At 40.5% G+C, this 26,313-nt stretch overlaps 2 protein-coding genes across 3 annotated transcripts; both read left to right on the forward strand.

Annotated features, from left to right (window-relative positions):
- rsph3 (radial spoke head 3) lies at nt 1–15,152 on the forward strand. Of its 2 annotated transcripts, XM_054761839.1 has the most exons (10): nt 1–186; nt 553–637; nt 710–851; nt 936–1,081; nt 1,169–1,372; nt 1,549–1,711; nt 1,787–1,873; nt 3,301–3,385; nt 6,947–7,030; nt 15,087–15,152. In XM_054761839.1, the coding sequence occupies exons 1-9, from the start codon at nt 77–79 to the stop codon at nt 6,954–6,956; spliced, it is 1,032 nt and encodes a 343-aa protein (XP_054617814.1). In that variant the 5' UTR covers nt 1–76; the 3' UTR covers nt 6,957–7,030; nt 15,087–15,152. The 2 variants fall into 2 exon arrangements, with proteins under 2 accessions (XP_054617814.1, XP_054617815.1); XM_054761840.1 differs by lacking the exons at nt 3,301–3,385; nt 6,947–7,030; nt 15,087–15,152 and adding an exon at nt 2,140–2,861.
- On the forward strand, nt 3,301–26,063 carry ezrb (ezrin b). Its single transcript, XM_054761837.1, has 13 exons — nt 3,301–3,385; nt 6,947–7,030; nt 15,087–15,182; nt 16,294–16,568; nt 18,348–18,431; nt 18,513–18,659; nt 20,634–20,730; nt 21,571–21,734; nt 22,958–23,088; nt 23,369–23,529; nt 24,103–24,195; nt 24,315–24,554; nt 25,184–26,063. The coding sequence occupies exons 1-13, from the start codon at nt 3,374–3,376 to the stop codon at nt 25,346–25,348; spliced, it is 1,749 nt and encodes a 582-aa protein (XP_054617812.1). The 5' UTR covers nt 3,301–3,373; the 3' UTR covers nt 25,349–26,063.
- Nucleotides 26,064–26,313: the final 250 nt, after the last annotated feature.

A 26,313-nucleotide genomic window follows, 5' to 3' on the forward strand; every position in this document is an offset into this window, starting at 1 on the left:
TGCGGTAGCTCCTTGCGACCCAGCAAGAGCAAGCTGATACAAGCAGAAACTCTTTTTAAAAAACACTTTATAAACAATGTCTTTTGCTTCACACAGCCAGAAAGGCACGGACGAAACTTACACTTTCTCCAGCCGGCCGAGACCTGTTGAGAACCGCTCCAAATACAGAGAACTACCTACAGAAAAGTATGTTTGTTCCGCCAGTGCTACTGCTAATGCTAATCCGGAAGTCTCATCATTCGACTAATTATAACTTTTCAGTGACGTGTTTGGTGTTAAAAAAACGGGGGAAAATAGGAACTATTCCCACATGGCGTGTTGTAAAGCCAGTACAGTATTAGGCAGTGTTATTCCGCCACCTATACTATGTTTTGGTGGTAGTAGTACTTGTATCTGTAGCCATTCAGCGACATACTCTTGTCAATAGATTTAGGCTGTATTTGTTACTCAGTATATTTTTAAGTAAACATTCTCCACCAACGTGGGCGAGCCTATTGAGACTTTTTCATTTTAATTTCATGTTCTACAACTAACGTGCTGTTTTGTCTGCAGGGCACACAGCAGTAATTATGGTAACATCATGTATGATCGACGTGTCATCAGGGGAAACACTTACGCCCAACGCTTCATGTCAGCTGTAGGTGAATTACAATAATAGATAAAATGTTTGCATTGTAATTATTGCCTAATTATGTTCACCGTGGGACAGATGGTGCATGATGATCTGTTTGAAATACAAAGACAGCAAGAGATGAGGCGGAGGGCCATGGCTCGAAAAAAGACCAGGGAGCCCCAAAGATCTGCAACTCCGGATGCCGTCCACGGTAGACAACACAATGGAGTACAAACAGGTTAAGTGTATTGCTATTAACTTCTGTATGTATTCCATAATGTAGTCCGTTATAAGAGTCTGCAAAGCTGTGGTTTCTTTTCAGAGCTTTACCTGGAAGAGTTAAGCTACATCATAGAGGTTTCACATACTGAATCTCAGACTGACCCTCTCCTGGACAGACCAGCATCTCCGCTCTTTATACCTGCCAAATCTGGCAAAGATGTTGCAACGCAAATAGAGGATGGAGAGGTGGGCACGCCACTTACCACTGAACTGTACTGCTTGATGGGGGTGGGGAAAAATAATCTTAAAGACATATGTCTTATTTTTGTATAGTTGTTTGACTTTGATAGAGAGGTGCAGCCATTGCTGGAAGTCCTAGTGGGGAAGACCATTGAGCAATCTCTCCTGGAGGTGATGGAGGAGGAGGAGCTGGCCTGTCTGAGGGCCCAGCAGAGAGCCTTTGAGGAGATGCGGAATGCCGAGCTGGCCGAGGTGCAGCGACTACAGGAGCAGGACAGGCGCCGGCGGGAGGAAAAGGTAACACAGTGGAAGTAGATGTCGGAAATGTGCTGTATTACCTCACTATACCTCAGTTATGTGATAATTGAGGTTTAAGCATGAATTTTTCTTTTCTTTGGTTTGTCCTATCTTTTTCTGTAGTGCATATTCCAAAGTAGTGTTAAGAGAGTTGCATAATAGCCTTCTGTCTCCAGGAGCGTAGAATTTCCCAGCAGCAGGAGGCACTGAAGAGGGAACAAGAGACAGCGGAGAAGATTGCAGCTCGGGCCTACACCCATCACTACCTGGCTGACCTTGTACCCACTGTCTTCAAGTCTCTTAGAACCCACGGCTTTTTCCATGACCCTGTGGAGAAAGGTAAAGACTACTGTGACTCAATAATGATGAGTTCACGCTCAAGTGTTTAAACTGTGGCGTGGTTCTGATTTTCAGATATTGAGACAACTTTCTTTCCATGGCTGATGGCTGAGGTTCACAGCAATTTAGAGAAGAGAAATACAGCAAGGCAGCTTTTAGACAGTAAGTTTAAAAGCATCGTAAATGTTACCTTTACAATAACATACTGTGCAAGTGTTACTGTTATAAAAATGTCTGAAAAGTAAGTTACATTACAACACTGGGGGAAGCTCTTATCAGCTATTTACCTGCTTGGGTCTCTCACTTTTTCCGCTACTACACTGCCATCTAGTGGCCATTTGTAATTATCACAGAGGTGTAAAAATGTGTTGTTTTGAGATTTTAAAATATATACTTTTTTTTTTTTTTACCTTACTTGTTCATTTCAGCACTCATCCATGATGTGGTCCAGAAAAGACTGCCACTCTACACACACTTGGAGTCACAACAAGATGACAACTAGAGGGGTGTATGCTAAAGAAAGCTAAAAAAAAAATATGAATAAGTACTTTTTAAGAATTTTTGTCACAAGCGGAGCCTTTGTTAAAAATACATCCTTTGCTCTTTTATCACTCACCTTATTTGTATACTTGGTAACTGTAAACAGACATTTTATCTCAGGCATGCAGTGATCTCTAGCCACTCATCAGTACAGCACATTTGGGAATAGAAATTATATAAACAACGGTTTGGTACAAATGTAACAGCAGGTTCTATTATACGAGTCTATTTTAATACAGTCATACTATTGGTTAGGTCACCTGTGGCTCCTCCTCCTTTTGGGCTTTGTGGGCGGAAGACACGCATTTAAAGAGTTCCGATGACCTACTTATGTTGATAAAAGCCCACCGTTTGTTGATAAATGTTGATAAAAGTCCACCATCAATCACTATAAGGATTTTTAGTAATTATTATACTGTAATTTTTTAAATAGAAAGGCAGGTAAGTAAACGATGTGACTCATTTTGGTACTATAAGACCAACAAGTCGCCTTTGACGTCATAAACATACAATGACATGGCTGATGGCTTTCATTTGTACGTTGGTCGTAATAAAGAAAAAGATCAAGGAAGAAAGCAAAGATGAAGGTGTGGATGGCCATGCCCAGCGGGTGAGGCACTTTTCACCCGCATACAATGTTACACATCACTCACAAAGCATTCAACTTCCGGTGTGCTTGCCTTTGAGTTCCACAATAAAAGTGCTTCAAAGAGACAGTTGTCTGACGTTAATGTGTGTTAGTTTCGGACAAAGGTAAAATATTGGCAGCTAAATCAAAACACGGATTATTTTATGGAAATTAATGGAATTTCAAGAAAGTACATTCATAAGTTGTCATTGTAAGGCTGTTCTCTTACATTGAAAATCAACTTTTGTTATTTCCTGCGCTACGTTTGCTATCTGCTGGTAGCTTTGTTATCCGTGGGAACGCTGAATCAATGCTGCTGCTGATTACTGTCGCCTGCAGGAGTGCCAAGCAGCTCCTTTCAGCCGTCTATATGTAACAGCCAAGTGGCTCAAACTTGTTTCTCCTCTTTCTCTCTCTCCAGGAAGGTACTGCCAGACACCGGGTTTGATTAATTTCCATCTTCTTTTCACTTTATTATCGCAAAAGGAGACAAAATGCCGAAAGCGGTAAGTAAATCTTTTTTTTTTTTTTTTTAGTGTTTTACTTGATGCACTATCATCTCTAAAATAACACCATGTAACTTTGACTGACTTTAAAAGAAGCCAGTAGTGTCCATGACGTCACGTTGTCGTTTAAGTATCTGCATTTCATCCCATATTAAGGCATATTTATTAGCTTTTACAGTGAAAGTGAACATACAATTGAACCACATTATGTTATGATTATAATTACGCAGTAAAACATTGACGTGAAAGGGGTAACTACATTTTTAGGAAATACATCGCTCTATACTTAAAAATATTCACTGATTATGGCTTTCAATTAAATAATGGCAATAGGATGAAGTTGTGTCTGATTTAATTACTTTAACGATGCATAAACATGGTAATGAGAATTTTAAGGTCCCAAACCACAAGCACTTGCCCTTCCAAGAAATGGATAGGGGATGTCCCATATGTCTAAAATAAGGACATGATCAAAATTTGATCATACCCAAGACATCTGTCATTGTTTTTACTTCCTTTTTTCCCATTAAAGGGACACGATGATGAATACAGGCATCTTTGGTTTGCACTCATTCAAGTGACTCGAAAAAATGAAAGTAGCATGCACATTTACAGTCATGTTTTTTACATTAACTAAGCAAAAAAAACAAAAAAAAAGGGTTTCTGTCATGTTTTTGAACAGGTCAGGTTTGCTCCTGACTGGCTTGCCCCACCCCTGCCTGCTCTTGCTTACACTACTTGCACAGTCGCACATAAGTTTGGAAACTTCTAACATGCCACCAAGACCATGGAGACTGTGCTGTTTACACAGTATTTCCATGAGGTAAACTCGCATACAGAAGAAGAGCTTACTTGGCGTAGCATTTCTCAGTGAAAAAAAAAGATAACAGTCGAAAACAGGTGACAAGAGGCAGCTTTTTGTGTTGAACATGTCAACAGGTCGTGGTCATACAGCTTGTTGTTGCTCTGTTTAGAGAAAAGGTCTCCCGGGTTGCCATGTGTGTTGCTGTGGGAATGACATCACTACGTGAATGTTTCTTTTTCAGCCATATCACTGGAAAAGAGCTTTTTCTCAACGATACTGTCACATTGTTTATGTTTAGATAAGCTAGGTAAGTTATTAATTTGTGGCAAAAGGTCAGACTTACGAAAACCGAGGTAATTTTTCCTGTTTCCTGATGTGAAGATGGCAAGGAGCAGAAAAGCATTAAGGGAGTGGATGCCATCTTTGTACTTTGCGATGAGTAATTATTTGAATTTAATAGTGTTTCTCGCCTTCTTTATCAAATTGCTGGCACTCACAGCTTTCTTTGGCCCCATGGCGGGTTATTTATCAGTCATACATACTTAGTGTTTAATTTAATTTCTAAAATATACCACGGGTGTAATAAGAAAAGAACATAAAACTGCAGGCCTGAAAGGACTCTTGTCTCTCAATTTGGACATTCCTGTTTTAAAGCTAAGCTTAGAGAAAAGGTACTTGAGTAATGACATACAAAGAGGAAGGAGGAGATAATGCTCGGCAATGAATGATCCCGATTTTGTGTCTTGAGTGAGTCACGTTTCACGTATGTGTATGAAACCATATCAGGTAAGCAAGCAAAGCATCTACGGTATGACACAACCCTTTCAAGGCGTGATCACGATCGACACGGATGGGCGTTCCCCTTGTCCACTTCTGTTGTCAGTGTCCCCTCCCTGAATAATTCATTACTAAATTATGGAATACTTCACTTCATTTGGTAGCGTGTTATTTTTTCCTGATTATTGCTATGACTGTTTGTCAAGATGACAGCAACAGGACTGTCCTGCTGCATGGAAACGCTAGGAATTGCATGAAATACTTTTTTGATTTGGCCACAAAAGTTTTTTTTGTTGTTTTTTTTTAAAAATGTTGAACGCAAAGCAAGTCACAGCACACAATGCTTTCATGTTGAGGCGCTGCACTCAGGAGTGAATTGTGGGTAATCAGCGTGACGAGGAAGTTATAAAAAAATGTTTAGTTTTGCTTTGGGTGTGCAGTGTGTGAATTATTCGGGTCATGGGTGACCTGGAGCCTATCTCAGCTGGCTTTAATTGAGAGGCGGGGTACACCCTGGACTGGTCACCAGTCAGTCACAGGGCACATACAAACAACCATTAACACTGACGTTCACGCCTATGCACAATTTAGAATCTCTAGTTGTCCTAATATATATGTTTTGGGGATGTGGGAGAAAACGGGAGCACTCAGTATGAACCCACGTAAGCACAGAAAGCACATGCAAACTTGACACAGGTGTGCTATAATGGAAAATCGAATTCCAGATCAGTTCCTTAATGTAGCTCGTTAAAAGTATGTCCGAAACAAACAAAACCATGACCAAAGTTGTTTACTAAGTCTAAAATGTCCCCTTAAAGTAGGTTCCTCGTGGTCCAGTTCTGTTTTTAGCCTATGTGTCATGTTTTCTTAATTCTCATGAGTTCCCGCTACATTCACATGTTCCATTAGCAGTATTAAGGGAAGCCTCTGTGTCTGAGCTGTTCCTCCAGTGTTATACAGCGTGCTCCAGTTTGGGAGCAGGTAGTAGCGGCAGACTGCAGCTCAAAGGGCTTCTTTGTCTCACTCCTATAAAGTGGAAGACTGTATTTCAACACCTTGCTTTTTTTTTGCATTTTAACTGTGAGTCAAGACCGGAGTACTCCCTGGTTCTCCCTGACGTGTGCGCCATTACGTTCACCATGCCACAAACCCAAACTCCCCTCTAATCATACTTGGCAGCGTAACACTAAAACCACGCACTGTTTAGACTGCTGCTCTTCACGTGCACTATTTAAAACAGCTCCGCTTGTTGAGATGACTGTCAGCACTCCTCACACCGGACTAGAGATGAAAGATGCCACCAGAAGGTTCTGTTAGCAGCTTTTCTCCGGCCTCTGCATTTCCCTGCTAACCTCCTTTGTGTCTATTTCAATGACATTTAATAAACTCTGTCAATATTATCATCCGCTTTCTGTCCTGTATGCCCACAATAATGTATGGAATATGAGTGGATTATGCTCAAAAAGCTTTGGAACATACATCGGCAGAGTTCTTATCATTAGACAAGTGGCTGATGACTTGAGGGCAATTAGTTACTAAGTCCCACATGTGCCCCTGTGGGAGACGTTTGGGTCCCCACCTACCAGTTGAGAACCACTGCCTTAAAGCAGATTTCACGGTGATTCACTTACAACGGGTGCTTTGTAGAGCTGTGTTGAGAAATTTCAAGTCAATCTCATTTATGTTGTTTAATAACAGCGCCATCATGTGGTGTATTTGTCAGAAAAATAATCGTGCAGGCAAATTTAACCCTTTTCTGTGCAGCGGTGCAGGACTAGAAGATCTAGCTTACACAAACCATGTCCTCATTTTTTCACATACGCAGCATTTGTGCAAATTAGGATGTGATTTTCTCATGTTGCATTATCCATCACGCAAGAAAGACAAGACCTTATGATGACAAGTTCCTTATGATGACTGTGTAGATCTCCTGGCTCACCTATGAGAAGCACTGAAGCTCTTTTTTTCTTCTTCCATAGGTCAACATAAATGTCAACAGCATGGACTCTGAGCTGGAGTTTGCTGTCCAGCCCAACGCCACCGGCAAAATTGTGTTTGACCAGGTACGCTGAACACATTCTGCGCTAATGTCTAGCTTTACGAGCACAAAAATAAGTACATGTAAGGCAGGGATGTCATTCAATGCCATGAAGGTCTATTGTTTACGTGTGATAATGTCCCACGTTTCTAATGACACAAGTCAAAAATCTCGGTTTCCCCCATCTATGCACCCAACCCAAGATCATTTGCATGGAAGTAGTATTTTGTTGCGTTAATGTTTACTGCTGTTTTTATTGCAGCAATGCACTTCACACTCAACAAATATATCAATGCAAGAGTTTTGTTTTTGCTCTCATTTTTAATGAGCTTGCACTAAAAAGATGTAAACCTTTTTTTATGTACATAAAAGCGCCATCTCTCTCAAATATTGTTCACAAATCTGTTAGTGAGCATTCATGGATCATCCACCTTACAGCTGTGGCAAAATACTGATTAGACACCACGATTCTTGCCTTCTGCCTTAGGGTGGCTACAATAAAACGATCCTCAAGGATGCACAGTTCTGTATTGGGGGAGATTCTTGGGGGTGTCTGAAAACCAGTTAGTAGTAGTAGTCTGGTATGACCACCGTTTCCCTCAAATACTGCATACACCAATCCAGAGCATCCCAAAGATGCTCAATGGGTAACATGTCCGATGAGTATGGTGGCCATGCAAGAACTGGGATGTTTTCAGCTTCCAGGAATTGTGCACTGCTCCACGAAAAACGGTGCTGTGCATTATCATGCTGCAGCATGAGGTGATGGTCCGGTTCTTTCACTAGTGCGGGTGCTCTGTTCAGCCCCTTCTTGAAAGACGTGGACCTGTGCCCAGCATGAGTGTTCATACGTGCCAGTTAATTATTGCATTGACCCCTCCCTCTAGTTATTAATGTTAACCTCTACCTTGAATAATAAGACTCAAAATAATCTACAAAGTACATAGCCCATAGTAGATGTGTTCACACACCTAAATAATGTTATCATTCTTTAGTCTGGTGACAGAAATCTTCAAATGCTCTGTTGAATGTATTTGTACATCGCAAAATAGATTTTAGAAGATATATTTTTACTTTTTTGGTGGGCTTTAATAGTGGTATGACCTCCCTGCCCACCTGTTTGCATGCCCTCGTCCAGCAGTATGTTGTTATGCTACAGATGTGTAGAATTATGGTCACACCTTTTATGGTAGCTACACTTGCCTTTTCTTTTTTTTGTACTTATTAAGCGGTGATGACAGTTCTCCAACCCAGATGATGTGTCATTAATGTTGAACCCGTTTGGTACTGTGTGACAGCATCGAGGGAGGATAGGCATCGTTTTAGCCACTTCCTGTAAAACTCGTTTTTCCGATAGCTACGTAGCTGTAGTGCTTGTATATGTTGTGGTTGCAAGTCAGGGGACCCACCCTGAATTTCACATTTGTAGAGAGAACATTATGATCAAATCCCATTAAAGCATATTGGCAACGCAAAGAATTACAGTTGATTTATACATGAGAACAATGGCACAAAGAGCCGTTTTGCCTCCTCTTCCAGTAAAAAAAAAAAAAATTGTCTGGAGCCACAAAACATTACACAGCTTATAAAACTTTTAAAAGGTGCAATCTTTTTAAAATGTTACCTGTTACAGCAACAGAATTCAACAAACAGAAGTGCAGAGTGCATGTGTAGTCCTACTCTAAAATTATGTAAATACTGAACTATTAGGGCTTTTCGAGTCTTTCCCGTATTTGTGTCAAATTCAACCAAAACGCAGCCAACGTAATAAAGTCAGAGTTCACATATCTGGATGTCAGCGGTGTCTGCTCAATGTCCTTTGCATCACTTGACTCATCACAGGCGACTGAATATGCTGGCGCTGAATTAATGGCATCAATTTGCCTGCTGATGGTGAGTGTTGCCGTTCTCTTGGTCCTGCCCATGATTGTCTTTGCAGAGAGAGGCATTTCTCTCATTTTCTGAATAATTTCCTGTTTATTTTTTAATTCAGAGAATAGATGCTGTGATATTTTTATGAACGATTCTCTTACGCTCATCTGCATTTGGGTACTTCTCAGAAAAAGCTGAGTGGTTGTTTTGAAAATGTCTTTCAATGTTACTTTTTTTTTTTGTTGTTCTTTCAATGGTACATTTTTGTTGTTGTTTGCTAATTTCTTGCCACCTGTCAAGCACATGGGTAAGTCAGTGGCAGTGAAGGTGAAAGAATATGGCCATTCAGAATTAAACTGTCCATTTTATATGGAAGGATTCATACTTATGGATAGATTACTGCGGGGATAGCACACTCAACAAGACGCCTTTTTTGTGTCTCACTGAGCACCCTTGCTCATTCAGTCAGCTTTTTTTTTTGCATTTTTTTATGCCAAATACTTAGAAAACCACAGCAAACTAAATCACAAAGTAAATCAAATGTGCTAGCATACCGTCTCAGCAAAGGAGATCAACTGAAATGGTCTTGATTTTTTTTCTGGTTAAATCCAGGTTGCACAACCACTTATTTCTAGGCAGAATAAGAGCGTAATCATTTATGCCCCAAAGCCCGAAAATGCTGCTTTAACTCAAGTCAAATTTGTATTGCTTGCATACACCATTATACCTAACCGATGCAAGCAAATAAAGTAATGATGAAAATCAAATAAAATGAAATGAACTTAAGCTGCCAGGAGACACTGCGTGTGAAAGCGTGAGCTGGATGAGGGGGCAAAAAAGAAAATGAGAGGGAAAGTGTCCATGTTGATGCAGGAACGGTTGGAATCTGTTGAGGAATGTGGAAGTAGCTGCCGAATGCCCGTTTTCTAATTAGATCAAAGGCATTCCGCATTCTGGAAAAACAGGAATGTCGGGAAAAGTAGTAATTGCTGTGATGTGGATAATAGCACAAATGTCCTGAATTATTGAATGGTTTGATGTTTGAACGGTTGGACTGCCTTTGATCTAATTCGATCAAAGGCATTTAGCATTTCGGAAAAGTGGGAATTTTTGTGCTGTGGATAATAGCACGAATGTCCTGACTTAATGTAAATGTAGACGAAATGTAGACGTAGTAGCATTCCTTAAGAGACAGTTTTCTGGAAATGTGGAAATTTGGGGAAAATTTTTTATTTTTTCAATGTGAAAAACAGGTAGCCTAAATGTCTGGATTGTGCTGAACGATTTGATGTTAGTATTGGTTTAAAAATGTAAAAATAGTTAAGAGTAATTAAGATCAAAGGAAAGTGGGAATATCAGGAAACTTTGGAATTTGTGGAATGTAGAAAATGGTCAGTTTGAAAGCCCCGAATAAGCGGAATGGTTTCAGTAGTGTATACATACACACACGTCATAAATTATCCCAAAAATATAATTTTTGCCAAGATTTATTATTTATTATAAGGCACTGCTTTTGTGATTTACATTAACTGGTTCATTTGAGCTGTGAGGAACTGTAGCATTATTAGCAGATTACAGTACAGTGGAACCTCTGTTTTCGCTAGTAATTAGTTGTCTAAAAGCGAACCATACGTACGAATATTTAAACAGTTTTCCCATACGAGCAATGTAAATCAAATTAATCTGTTCCAGACACCCAAAAATATTAACACAATACAATCTTGACATGAATAATTCTAGTCTACAAGCAGATAAATGCAAAGAAATGATGAGTGAAAGGGATAAACTAACATGTAACGTTACTTTTTACCTTGATTGAAGACTCATAAGAAAACTGATGTGTTTGAAAACCGAGGTTCCACTGTAGGTGATATGTTGTGTAGGTGCACCTACAGCCGCAGCCCGAGAACACACGTGTAGCGAGGAAATGCTCAGTAACAGCAGCGAGCTCATTCCCCGGGTGAGTGTGAGGTTTTTGTGGTCAGTGCTGATCACACGTAGAATCTGTCATAGCGCTCTGAAAGACAAGCGCCTGCCACTCCCCTACACGCCCTGCTCATCTCATTTTGCCTTGAGCTGCAGGGAAACAAAAAAGACAATCACTGGGGGTGTCTAAAGGTTAGATAAACGGGTTAGTTGCCAGTCCAGACCACGGGGCGGCAACCTTTAGCATCAAAAGAGCCATTGTGCGTCCTCTTCCAGTCAAGAAAAATGGTCTGGAGACGCAAACAATGACGCAACGTTTAAACTTGTAAACGTTTTAATCTTTTTCAAATTTGACGGTACCTGTTACAGTAACAGAATTCAACTAACAAGTGCAGCGTCCATGTGTAGGCCTACTTTGAAATACACTGAAGGCTTTTTTAGAGCCGTTCCCATCCGTCTTTTTGTAAAATGAAAAGAAAACGTAGCCAACTTTGAACATAAAGTCCATCAGAGTTCACATATCTGCATATCGTTTACGTCACTTGGACTCATCACAGGCAATTCAATATGCTTGCACTGAATGAATTTCCCTACTGGTGATGTTTGCCGCCATTCTATTGGTCCTTGACCATCTTTGCATGGAGGTGCATTTCTTTCATTTTCTGAATAATTTACATTTCTTGTTTATTTTTTCTTGTTAATTTTTTTTTAATTCGGAGAATAGATGCTGTGATATTTTCATGAATGATTCTTTGATTTATCTCCACCTGTGAGTGGCTTCCTCCTCCTTGCGATCTCCAGCGCAGTCACAACACTACCAGCATTGATTTTCAGCTGAAAATGTGAAACCGTAACTCTTGGTTGACAGCATTATGTTCTGCTTTAGTTAGCTGAAGCGTTACTTAGCAGGTGCGGTCAGTAAAGTCTTAATTATATGCAGCAAGGGATGCACACAAAAAATACTCAAATACAAAGAGGCTTAGCACAGCTGGTGCAATATAGAAACTTACCAGGTGAACGTGCAAAAAAAAAAAAAAAAAGTATTAATTACAGGAAATAGCTTTCAGGAATACAGCGGGATGCATGGAAACATTGTCCAGCAACCAAAGAAGTCCAAACACCTCACAAGACGAAACGTAAGCAAAAACATGTACCAGCTACGGCAGAGCATAAACGGCATGCAAATTGCCAAGGACAAACAGGTGTGCTGCCAGTGCTCACAAGCCAACATAAAGTTTACTGCATTTGGTGCAAAACATTTCACAAAGGTTGTCACTCAACCTTCTGAATTCAAAGAATTGCCACAAAGCTGCTCCCAAGCCAAGAAAGGGAATGTACCACTTCAAAGCTTTGTGGCTTTACTGTATAGCAGCAGCACAACCTGTTTAACTCATTCAATCCCAGACATTTTTCAGAAGACAACCAGTTCACTACCGGCCATTTTAGACAATTTTGACTGATCTTTCAAGGAACACCGAATATTGTGTGTTATGGCTATATAAACATGGAACCTACCAAAAGAAAGATTAGACTCCCATCTTTGATCAAAAAATTGATGTTTGTTTGTACCTTTTTCCATTCTTTCGTAGTCAGCAGTAGAACATAGGTAAGTTTAACGAAAATATCAGTTACCAATATAAAAAAATGGAGCGTGTGTGTGTGTGTGTGTGTGTGTGTGTGTGTGTTCTGCTCGCTACACTCCTCCACGTTCTTCCACTTCTTCCTTGCTGTCATGTATGTTTTTTCCGTTCAAATTAATGTGCCAAGCTCCTACCAAATGCACTTCTGCCACCTTGGGGACGTTTTTATGGCTTAAAACTGCTGTAAAAGTGATGACATCCATTAGTGTGCAGTTGCGTCATCACCTCTTTTTGCCTCTGGCGTAAAAAAAACCCTAAAAGGTTAATCAAGCGTACGGGATTATAAAAACTTATAAATACGTCTTTGGTATTGAAAGAGTTGGACACTTTTGTCACAGTTGCTATTTGATATTATATTATTTATTTATTATTGATATATGATTTGATGTATACACACAGATCTATCCAAACTAACCCGTGGTGAATTAAAAAACATGACTATTAAATAGTCTGAATATGACTATTCTCGATAAGTGGTTTACAATATGTGAGGTGGGCCTCGGCCTGGAAGGTGCCAGATGACTTGCAGCAACAGCAGCTTGGGAAAAATAAAGAAAAATAGTAGGGGCGGGTGGTAAACTTGACACAAATATGCTCCAGAAGATCAGCTTTTTGGGAAATAGGCCCAACCATATTACTATACTGTATATTCTATGAGTGGAGGTACTGTATGTACTCTGGTGGGGTATGTACAGTATTATTTATTGACAAAGTGTTGTTGCTGCCTGATGATATCACTTGTTTGTCTGTACCGTCCCACAGATAAATAAACAGAAGCAAAGATAACAGTCAAGTGTGTAGGTGTTTACCAGCTTCAGTGATACCATTTGCCAAAAGGCTCCACTTGAAATTCCAGCAGTCTAAATGAGAAGACATACTGTACCTGTTAGGCTAACATTAAAAGTGAGAGAACATTCACTGAAGTCAAGGATGGACTAATCAATCCTTTAATGTGAGAGAGTCTAGCTTTTCACTCAATGCAAGGTCAGTCAATAATAATTTAAAACGAAACTACGCTGAATTTTATCATAGCATGTGGGGTTAAATTATGGAACAGACTGAGCAAAGAACTCACAACGCACCGATATCAGCCAATTTAAAGGGATAGTTGTTTTTTTTTACATGAAGTTGTATGACATCCCATCAGCATTGTAGTCCAATAACAGCGACTTACCCCCCACTTGGTCTCCTAAGTCCAGTTCTGGTTCGATTTGTGTGATGAAGAACATAGTTCTTGGGGACAGTTGTGGGGACAATTAAGTAAAGAGAGATGTATCCCTTTTAAGAAAGAACAAACATGTGTTTATCATATGCCATACATTTATTCATCTATCTGTATGTATTATTTTTCATTTATTTCTATTTTGATTATTTAACACGTCAAACACAGGACGTGAGAAAGGTATCAGTAATTGCAGAGACATAGAGAAAGGTAGGATTAAATAAGATCTGCTTGTATGTATGTATGTATGTATGTACTTTATTTATCCCACAGCGGGGAAAATTACTTGTTACAGCAGCAAGCAAGCAAGATACGCAAGTAAAGAGTACAGTGTAAAGGATGCATAGTGACTACAACATGGTTCAGGTGGTGCAGGTGTTAGAGCCTGACAGCGGTCGGTATGAAGGACCTGCGGAACCTCTCCTTCTTACACCGTGGGTGTAACAGTCTGCTGCTGCTTCTTCCTCCTCCTTTTCAGACATGTTGAATTGTGCAAGTGTAAACGCGTAATGGCATTTAATGTAACTTGTGAAGATTGTTTGAATCAAATAAAACCATTATCATTGCCACTGCCCACTCCCCAAAGCAAAAGCCACCATGAAAGCGCTTGTTATTGTTTGTTGTGTTCCAAATCTGTCATTATAGGCCCCTTTCCAGTGCTCCTTGTTGTTAGCGGCGTCCTGAATCCAAACCATTCACACCGGGGGTTAGCCAGCCTGTATTTGTATGGGGCGGGCCTCAAAGAATAGGGAGTTTGATTTCAATTTTAACCTTGGAGAATGGAACAAGTTGTATTGGACTTCATTCACCATTGTGTTGTTACTGTACATATTTTACCCAACCAAGCGACCAAACAAGACACCCCCCGTCCCCAGAGGTGTGAGTGATGCAGAGATTGTCCTATTTCACAGCATGCTCTGAGACACAAAAAAACCCCCATGAATTCATACATTCTGCTTCTGGATAAAGGCTGTATCCCTGTGGAGTGCATTAAAAGTGTTGACCGTTGTGGTTTTTGTTGAGAGGCCAGTAGGAAAATGGTACTTCCTCTTGCAGCAGCAGCAGCAGCAGCAGTGATTACTCCAGATTTGAACTGCTGAGTATTTGTTAAGCAGGATTTTGCTATTTAACTGATTTCCACAAGAATCCAAAGGATGGAGCAAAACCTAAGCATGAAGCCATTACATTTGCAGAAAGGGCTTTTTTTCTTTTTTTTTTTAAAAGGCATTTTCCTTATTTTTTCCGTGAATATTGCAGGAATTTTATACAGGAATAGCCATCATCTCATTTTATTCCTTTAGAAGTAAAAAATGCCAAAACTCTCTGGATGTTCATATTTGTTTATTTATCTCACTCATTTATCTCCATCTCCATACAAATAAAATCAACTTGTGAGTAATTCCTCCCTTTTGTACTTGTAGGTGGTGAAAACACTTGGCATACGTGAAATCTGGTACTTTGGACTTCAGTACATGGATGGAAAAGGTTATCTAACGTGGCTCAAACTGGACAAAAAGGTAAGATGCACTTACTAAGTACACAGTATATTTACTAATTGGTCATTTAGCAGTAGGAGAATGTGTTCTTTCAACGCTCCAGTGTGGTCGTTTCAGTCAATCAGTAGCTTGCGATAGATTGAAATTGTCCATTCTATGTATGTTTGTTGCATCAGGCTATTGTATTTATTCAGCTGTCACTGTGTAAACTGTCATTGAACCAGAACTGCTTTCTATTAGACCTGAGTAAACACCGCTTAGCTCCATGCCACCATTTCTGGATTCCTGGAGTTGCTGATAATCCAAGTCTAATCTGTAAATCAGATGAATGAAATCAGGCACATGACGGAAGGCATGCACACACAGTTTAGAATCACTGTTATTGTGTAACTCTGTAATGAATAACTTGAATAACTTTCATGAATGTCTCCTGCTGCTAATTGTAATGTGCTCACCAAAATCGAACACAGTTTGTCCATGACGCTTGTCTACTTCCTATTTTTCCCCACGGGGATCAACACCTTTTTAACTGCCATACACGTGTAAAAATAAACAGGAAAACAATACATTGTCCACTCATCTTTTGATTTTGATGATCGACTGCGAACACGCTCAAAATAAGTGCAGAGGGAGATTGCCTACAGATTACATATTCAACCATATTGTACTGAGCAGCCACGACAGAGATGAATGTACCTGCATTTGTAGCAATACGTTCCATTTCCAGTTCTATGGTGATCTTACAGTATTTCTCTTCTTTGCTGTTTGGTATCCTTCTGTGGTGACTGTGGCTAGTTAATCCTTTTGATCAGGGGTCTCCAAATTGTCGCCCTGGGGCCATTTTCATCCAGCGGCACATTTTAAAAATACAAATGAACAAGAAAACTAAAAAACCCAAACAAAAGCAGCAAAAATGAAAAAATCTACAGTAATTTTAAATGACTAAAGTCAAAATATTAAGAGGAAAAAAAGTTTTTGAGAATAACATCAACATAATATTGGTAGGCTAGAGGAGGAAAAATAATATGTTTGTAGCATTCCATTGAAGTATTAAGGAAGTATGCTTTCTGCTGAAGAAAAAAGAGGTGAATTTTGTCAACATAGCGTGCACTTATTTTTAATCCCTCCCCAGGTGTCACAACAGGATGTGAAGAAGGATAACCCGCTGCACTTTAAGTTTCGGGCCAAGTACTTTCCCGAGGAAGTGGCTGAGGAGCTCATCCAGGAACCCACGCAGAAGCTTTTCTTCATGCAGGTGAAAGAGAGCATCCTGACCGACCAAGTTTACTGTCCACCCGAAACGGCAGTGCTGCTCGCCTCCTACTCTGTCCAAGCCAAGTATGGAGACTACAACAAAGAGACTCATCGGCCGGGATACCTCGCTTCCGAACGGCTGCTTCCACGCAGGTGAGAGGTGCTGCTTCATTTAGGAAATAATGCTTCAAGGGAAGAGCGAGCCGATGGTGATAACACACTTAACCTTTAAGATGTTGGCACCAGCTATTTCTATAATGAATTCATTTGAATTTTAAAACAAGAGCCTGTAGGGCACCGGTCTGGTTCAACCTCCATCAAAGAAATCCCCTCCCTGGCAACCAGTGAGTCAAAGGAGGTTTATGTTTGTCACGGTTTCTGTTATGACTATCTTGCTTTGCGCCAGCACCACTGCCAGTTTCTGTCTTGCAGTATTGCAGTATTCAGTATTGATAGTCACCTATCCATACAGATAGACAAGCATTCCCGCCCCACACTGCCAGTGAGCCTGCTTTGATAGGCCTGCTGCAAAAAAAAAAAGCGCATGAAGAAGTATGTTTAATGTTGTACTTAAAGCTTTTAACTCAGTACCCAAAATCCATATCACAACTTGGAGACCTTGCTCTGTCAGGAACATGTAATTATGTGAAGGTGTAACCACACCGCAGCTCAAATGCGCCGCCGTCGCTGATGTCGTGGACTTTTCAGCCTCTGCTGATGAGGCTGTCATGCGTTGATGCTGATTGATGATGGACAAGTCTGTAGTGTATTAGGCTGACTGCACATTGCTTACAAAATAAGCACTATCTAAACAGTGCACACATTCTGGCCATGAGAAACATGTATTTAGTGTCTTTTTCTATATCATTGATAGCCATGATGTGTTATATATACAATACATAGTACACACACTCTTCAGAGTCTGTATTTGGTACTACTGCTGGAGTTAATCGTGACATTTTTGTTATCATGGCTGTAGTTTGGTGTAAAACTGCAGTGCATCATACTAAGAGCTGATTTAAATATATATATACATATAAACACAATAATAAACATAGTGAAGATTTGTCAAAACATGCCTCCATCAAGCAAAACGTCTTTGCAGGGGTACAGGCGAGGGTACTCAGCAACTAATTGTCTATAAGGCGCTGACCATTCGTCTAATGCTTATAAAACTTTCAGGATATTTTGGTTCCATGTAGTCTAGCATGTATTCCAAAGCATTATGAACACAACCCATAGGGGGCGTTGCAAATGTCTTTTACAGCAATAACTGTATGGTTGAATTAAGACCTCCCTTTACAGTGTCAATTAAAAGTAGTTTGAAAAGGCATACACTGCCCTTGTGTACCTAATTTTGTGATTACCCAGTGCAGCTGTTCTCAACTGGTGGGTAGGGGATCCATAGGTGGGTTGTGGATCCACTCTGCGTGGGTCGCAGACAGCGAGTGAAAAATGTAATTAAAATATGTAATATACATCCTATGTCTGACTTGTTTCATATATTTTAGTCATCTTACTCTTTGTAATAAGTGAAATCTGATTTTTATTTTTTATTGCACTTATTGAGTGCAATTTTTAAGTTTTTAAAATGTAATTTATGCAGTACAGCATTGGCAGGCAGTTATCATATTCTTCTTCATTTCCTTGACAAACAGCCCTAATAAGTTTGTCTAAAATGTACTTCAGACATGTAATTTTGTGTAATTTTGTGTATTACTGTGTAATACATGTGTATTTTGTGTAATACATGACATAAGCAATTTTAAAGAATAAGTACATTTGCTTGGTTTGACTTAAATAAAAGCATAAGTAAATATAAATAACATAACTGAAAAGAAAAATGAAAAAAAATAACAAAAAATCCCAGGTTGAGACCATTTGAGAACCCCTGACCTAGTACACAGATATGTTTACCATGTTTTTCTATAGAGTCTTGGATCAGCACAAGTTATCAGAAGAGCAGTGGGAGGAGAGGATTCAGGTGTGGCATGAGGAGCACCGCGGGATGCTCAAGTGAGTTTTTGCTCTATTTATGTCATATCATACTGTACTGTATATCACACGCATGCTAAACCTTATGACCTGTTCATCCAGGGAGGATGCCATGATGGAGTACCTGAAGATCGCTCAGGACCTGGAAATGTATGGTGTCAACTACTTTGACATCAAGAATAAGAAGGGAACACTGCTGTGGCTGGGAGTGGATGCATTGGGACTCAATATTTATGAGAAGGAAGACAGGTAAACTATCAGCATCCATGAGCCGTCTTTTTTTTATATTATTATTTTTATAACGTGTACCTTGCGATTAACCAAGAGACGCCTCTCCTATGAGGCGACCTCTGCCATAACCATGGTTACGGCAACTGGTTTTTCAAGCCATGCAGCACCTAAGAATGTGAGGATAACAGCGTCTCTGCAATGAGGGCGGCCTGCTCTCAAAGTGGAGCCCAGCCTTCTGCTTTCAGCTTTAACTCTTTGGAAACCTTCAGCATGCGTGTTTTGCGGGAAAATCACCCAATGTTGGATTTACATTAAGGCTGCGTTCACACTTGTGGTTGGATCCAAAGAGATATAGTAAATTCTGGACTATTAAACACACACCAAATTTAAAGAGAAAACCCTTTTTGTCTATATATAGGCCTCACTTGTCTCTAAGCCGCAGGTGTCCATGTTGTCACATGGGATAGTTGCACAGAAGGACACGCTATAAACCTTGCAATCCGAGTACGCTTGGTGTTCCCAGTGTCACTCGTTAGTTCCAATGAGTGAGACGTGACACGCTTTTTTTCATCTTGAGTTCAACGGCTTCCACGGTCTGAGCAGAAGCAGTAGTAATTCTGCACTTGAGCAAACTTACCTAAGATTTGTCAGATCAAAACACGATTGCTGCATAATCCTTTAAAATGTGATATTAGCGTTCATTTCACTAGTCCAATTCACTACTTCCTGAATCTGCACTCTTGATTAAGCATTATGGGACCTGTAGTTATTTTATCCATAAATAAGCCGCATCATTTTTTAGCCACTTGTAGTCCAGAATTTACGGTACTTGGTGCGGTTGTCATGGTTGTCACACAAGTACTTTTGTCATGGGACCGGCGAGAGAACTCAAAACGTTCAAAACCAATGAATATCTATGTAGACAATTTTTATCTTCTGCTATTTTTACCATCTTAGATTTCATGAAAAGCTTTTAAAATGCTACTTTTAAGGAACGCCATTGTGACACACACACACATACACACAGAGGCAGCACTTATACCGCATTTTCTTCCATATTTGTAATTTCTTGCTTTTTGCTATCATTTTAACACTGATGGGTCTGTATAGTGATCACATATGAGCCCAAGTGAAACGAACTTTACTTGGAATGATGACCGCATTCACACTTGATCAGACAAACCGTACGAGCAGAGCAACCGCACCACAGTTGAACCGGACCAAACATCATTTGACTTTTAAGGGCATTTTTCCATCTGTTTAGTGACTTCTTTGCTCATAAATTTAATGTATAGGCCAAGTTGGCAGCACTGCATGCTGGACGCCATGTTTACAGATAGTCGGAAAGCAAAAAGCTCTTTAACACTGCACATAACTGATAGGTTGCTACAATATCTTTGGGTATGTTAAATGATCGGCTCCTGTGACAGTAATAACTAATAACTTGTCTCTTTTATTATTATTACTCATTTTAGTGTTTTTATTACTATATTTTATGTCCTCCGTGTGTTGCGTGTACAGTCTGAGTGACTTCTGTGTTAACCCGAGGACCACGTGTATACGTTTGGGTGCACAGCTTTTGCAGACATGATAGCACGAATGCAAAGTTCCTCCGCAGCAACTCTAAAATCAATCCACATTGTTGTCTCAATTCCACAAACATGTGTCAGCGACAGTAATTGAGTGACATTCCAATTCAGGAGGTGCAGTGCAAGTTTCAAACACGAGTTTCACCACGAGGCGCATGGCAGTCTCTTTACAACACAAGTCTGCCCTTTTTTGCTACAGTGTTTGCACTCGCTCAGTTTTGTCTGACACAGACACGCCCCAGAATAATCCCTCATTCTTGTGGATACAGTGGATTCAGTAGGAAGGTTTTGCTGTCACGGGTTGATTGACATCAGTACGACTGTGTCAGCTTTCACTAGATAAACACATACTGTACCTCGCTGTCATCATGCATCACTAATGTTCACGTCTTTGCTCCATCAGATTGACCCCAAAGATCGGCTTCCCCTGGAGTGAAATCAAAAACATCTCCTTCAATGACAAAAAGTTCACCATCAAGCCCATCGACAAACGATCACCAGTGAGTAATTCATGGACTGTTACACCGTATGTAAAGCCTACATTTCATTGGTGAAGTGGACAGAGACATGTATTTGTTCCTTGTAATTGCTCACCTTCTATTAGTAAATCATACAGTCACAAAAAATTGATTAGACCACCCTTGTTTCTTCATAATGCCTGATACAACTAAAGTTGTTTGGGCAAATACAACAATGACATATTGTTACATTACCATATTGTTAATATGTGTATTAAAAATCGCATGTGGACTACAGGAAGTGATATGTACTACACAAGATGTGAAACCGATGGGGGGGTAGGATTAAATAAGCTTTGCTTCTTTCTACTCCTTTTGGATATGTGGAATTAGAAAATGAATCATGCGATGTATTCCATTGTAACTTGCATGCATGTTCAAATAAAATTAAACCAAACAAATGTACCTTTATTTGTACCAGGCATTAATTAAAATAGATCAATAAACTGAAGAAACAAGGGTGGTCTAATCATTTTTGCCATGACTGTATATGCAGGGTTTGATTTATAACCTAAGCCTCCACAATTGGACAAGGATGGCGAAAGAAAATATAAATAATGAAACTGAACACTGCTTTCAATAATACGCTTTTTCACCATTATCACAAAGTTGAAATTCAGTTTTTTTCTTGAAATATATATATAAAACTTCTTGGCATATCAAAGTGAACATTTTTCAGTTTGTGGCCCTCGGTGGAAGATGTTTGGACAACCCCGCCTCAACAATTTTCATGTGCATCACTTATTTGTACAAAATCTTACTAGATTCTCGTAAGAACAGGCTCATATGTATTCCCACTCGTCTTCTCTCCAAAATTTGCAGGACTTTGTGTTCTATTCGCCAAGACTGCGCATAAACAAGCGCATCCTTCAGCTGTGCATGGGCAACCACGAGCTGTACATGGGCCGACGTAAGCCGGACTCCATTGAGGTACAGCAGATGAAGAATCAGGCCAGAGAAGAGAAGCTACAGAAACAGATGGAGAGGTGAAATTACGTCGTAACTTTGTTTTTTTGCCTTATAATAGAACTTGAATATAACATTTTGTTACATTTTGGTACTCTACAGGGTTTCCATGTATGTGGAACCGCTCATTGGTCATGTAATGTCATCATGGCCGCATCATTGTAACATTTGAGGATACCAGGCTAAGCGAACATCTCTGTGTGGAGTTTGCATGTTCTCCCCGTGCATGCGTGGGTTTTCTCCGGTACTCTGGTTTCCTCCCACATTCCAAAAACATGCATGTTAGGTTAACTGGCGACTCTAAATTGTCCATAGGTATGAATGTGAGTGTGAATGGTTGGTTGTCTGCATGTGCCCTGCAGTTGGCTGGCGACCAGTCCAGGGTGTACCCTGCCTCTCGCCTGAAGTGAGCTGGGATAGGCCCCAGCATACCCCCGGGACGCTAGTGAGGATAAGCAGCATATAAAATGGATGGATGGAGGCTAAGCGAAGTATTAAACTCCACAGTCTCTATTTGTCTTGGATAAAATGCGTCTCATCACTGTGGTAGAGCTTTGTGTATGTTGTGTTACATCAGCATGCCCCTGAGATTTTTCTCCATGTCGCAGATTAAGGCCATTAGACCTGTAAGATGGAAGCTGCTTTTACCACAGCATGAACCCATTGTTATTGCCATACACTTTTACATGCACAAAGAGAAACCACCATTCATTGTGCAACACTACAGGATTCATTAACCGCTTACTATTTCCCGTATGTGGTGAATGGAAGGTGAACGGATGTCGAGTCCCATCTCCTGGTTCGGCCCGTCTGGCTGTTTAAACACAAAGATGTCAGACGGTAGCAGACAGCACAGTCAATAGCAGCGAGTCCATGCACGGTAGCTGCAAGGTGGCTTGTATGGAGCGCCCTAATACCGCTAATCCAAATATGATTAGGCATCAGATATTGGAATGTGGCGGGGCTGCAAACAGTGTAGGAACTAATTAGTGGACACAATGGATTGTGTTGAAATGAGGCTTTGTGTTATTCATATGCACTCACATGACAAGTACATCTGCACAAACTAATGGGAGGCAAATGCAAAAAGTGCTTTTCACCAGTCGAGTGTAATCCTGGAGCACCTAACGGTAAAAGTGGGTGAGATGTCGTATTCTTTCAGGCCAACAGTGATTGAGCACAATGGCACGAACGACTGCTGTTTATCTACGGCTCCTCATGCGTCTTTGTTGCTTATCTGCAGGGCCCAGCTGGAGAGCGAGAAGAAGAAGAGGGAGGCCATAGAGAGGGAGAAGGAGCTGATGGAGCGGGAGAAGAAGGACATGATGATGAGGCTCTACCAGTTTGAGGAGAAGACCAAGAAGGCAGAGAAGGGTGCGATCAAACCTTGAGATGAATGTTGATGAATGCTGTTCTAATGGTGCGTTATGCTGTTTGTTCTAGTCAGGGACGAATGACAACATTTTTGTAGCTGAAATTGTTTGTGATTCCATTAACTCAGTCAACATGTTTTACTCTTTTTGCTGTGACTTGGGTTTCTCTTCAAGTCCCACCTTCTTGCCAGAAGTAGTGTCGTAAAGTAGTGAATACTACTTACTTTCATCTGACAGTAAATATCGGAAGCAACAACACTATTTCTGTCTGTGTATTTTAGATCTGCAGGAACAGACGCGGAGAGCCATGTTGCTGGATCAGGAGCGTTTAAAAGCCGAGGAGGAGGCCGCTCGCCTGGAGACTGAGCGTCAGGCTGCCTTGCTGGCTAAAGAAGCGCTGGCTCGCCATGCCGAGACCCAGAAGAAGAGTCAAGAGCAGCTGGTCTGTAGACACGATAGTTTTATTACTTTGTTGCCCTTGTTGCTCCCTCTTTTGTTAAAGAAGACACAAAAGAAAAAGGAAAACGCAATTGATCATTTGTAATACAGTCGTCTCTCGTTTATCGCGGTTCATCGGTTTCAGACTCAACCGCCAAGTTGGATTGAATATTAATAAACTGAATATTTTCATAGTCACAGCATCGACAACCTGCTTGACTTTCTAAATACGGGTTTTAACATTATTAGAGTCCTGAAATGAATGAAATAAAACCCCAATAGTCACTTTTAAGGCAGGGTTATACTTTTATGTATTTTCCTGAAAAGTGTAGCTGAACTCGATTGTTTTTTGTATGACTTTGGAGGTGTATTTTCCCATGTTATGGTATGACTTTGGAGGTGTATTTTCCCAGAACGTTTTCACTGAACTTGGAAGTTTTCATGTGACTTTAGGGGGATGTTTTCCCACAAACCTTTTGCTGAACGTGTGGTATATATTCCCTGAAAAGTTTAGCTGAACTCAAAAGTTTTTGCTTGACTTTTGAGGCTTATTTTTTGTCAAACGCTTCTGTATCAGGCTGCAGAGCTGAGGGAGCACACGACCAGGATCACTCTCCTGGAGGAGGCCAAGAAAATGAAGGAGAGCGAGGTGGACAAATGGCAGCTGAGGGTGAGCACTCTCAAGTGTGTGTAACACGCTCAATCATGCTGTGAAGTGAAGCTCAAGAAGTCGACGATTAAATGAAGTGAAAGCACATAAATAGCTGTCGCCGTTGGTGTGTTCCTCAGGCCAAAGAGGCCCAGAATGATCTGATGAAGACCAAGGAAGAACTCAACATGGTGATGATGACGACACCACCTCCGCCTCCACCTCCTCCCATGTACGACCACTTGGACGACAACAGCGACGAGGAGAACAACAGCATGCACAGCGCCGACCTGCGTATCGACGGCTTCCACGACCACCGCAAGGAGGAGGATCGCCTGACGGAGGTCCAGAAGAACGAACGTGTCCAGAAGCAGCTGAAGGTACATGCTGAAAATCTCCTTTTATTCATACCATTCAATGTACAGCAATAAAGAGTGGATAAGGACCGTACAAACAGTGCAAATAGTGGTCAGTAATGTACAATAAGGCATTACTAAGACAATTTTGGTCATTTTGCCTGCAATTATGACCAGTTACTCCTCTTGCTATAACTTCGCTTCCTGTTTAAGTCCCGCCTTCCCGTATATATATAAAATGTATCCGTGCTGTTATTTTTCTGACAAATCCGCTGTTGTTTAACTCCAAACTTCAACCTCATAAATTGGACTGGCTTTGTATTTCTGGCACGCTGTACAAAACGCACACTGTAACTTTAGAGTGTTTTACCGAATCATGTTGAAATTTGGCACACACCTTTAAGGGACTGACAACCACATGTGTTCAATTTGAGCAAGATTGGTTGAAAAACATGGCCTCATCAAGCAACACGTCTTTGCTGTGGCACAAGTGGGACTTACCAATTTACTGCCCAGAAGTCATTGACCTTTTTTTTTTTAATAATTATAAAACTTTGAGGTATGTATGATAGCATGTATTCCAAAGCAAACACCATTGATTATAAACTCTTAGTGGTCCAGTCTCACGTTCCCATGTGTCGTCTCTTCCTCAGGCGCTGACCGACGAGCTGGCCCACGCACGCGATGAGACCAAGAACACCCAGAACGACCTCCTCCACTCTGAGAACGTGCGGGCCGGCCGGGACAAATACAAAACCTTGCGACAAATCCGGCAGGGCAACACCAAGCAGAGGATCGACGAGTTTGAGGCCTTATAAGGAAGGTACCTAGGACCCCCGCCCATCCCCGCCGTAGCCTTGTAATTTAAGCCCTTTCTGATTGGTCAGTCGCTTGTGGCTTGTTGTAAAAAGCTTGTGCCAAACTGCTTTTGTCTTCTTTGTGTAATTGAATCAGTTAGCTGGATAGACATGATGCACGTTCACAAAATAAAAGCGACCACTCAGAAAGGGCAGCCTAATGAATGTTTTTGTGTTTCGTACGGCTCTACAGTAAATTCACACCTAATTTTAATATTTATAAAGTATACGGGACATTAAAAAAAAGGGTATTTCATCTTGGTTTGTATGTTTGTATATTTTTTGCAATCAAAACGATGAAAACGCCCTGCGACCCTAGTGAGGATTAAGCGGCATCAAAAATTTATGAACGAACGAATGATGACAATGATAAAAGTTTTATATATACAGTGGATCCACGATTCAGCATTCATGGCCCTGCAAGTTTGTGGAATTTTGCAGAAAAAAAAAAGAATTTTGTTTCCCACAGAAAACACATCTCATTCACATTAAGTGGGTGGTGTGTGTGTGTATGTGTGTATAGCGGGGATCGGGGATCTACTGCATATATCTATACTGTATACACATATATATATATATATATATATATATATATATGTATATATATGTTCTCTGCTTTTAATTTTATTGAACTGTAAAAGACTGTGCTGTTGTTTTTGAAAATGTTAACATAATACAGCAACATGCCGTTCAATCATATCGCTCACTTTGCTGACATCATGATGAGGAATATTTTTTGTGTTGTCGTCGTGAAGCTCCAGAAGAAAAAAAAACAAGAAACTGTCATGTTTTTGCGTGGGCCTCCTTGAGGTGAGTGTTTATGAAGTATTGGAATTTAGCAGCAAGGTCACCAGGGTTGGACCTTAATGTTGGACGACGGCAGCCACTACTGGAACACAAAAAACATGTTTGTATTTGAGCACATT

Source organism: Dunckerocampus dactyliophorus, chromosome 19 (assembly GCF_027744805.1).
Source record: "Dunckerocampus dactyliophorus isolate RoL2022-P2 chromosome 19, RoL_Ddac_1.1, whole genome shotgun sequence".
NCBI lineage: Eukaryota > Metazoa > Chordata > Actinopteri > Syngnathiformes > Syngnathidae > Dunckerocampus > Dunckerocampus dactyliophorus.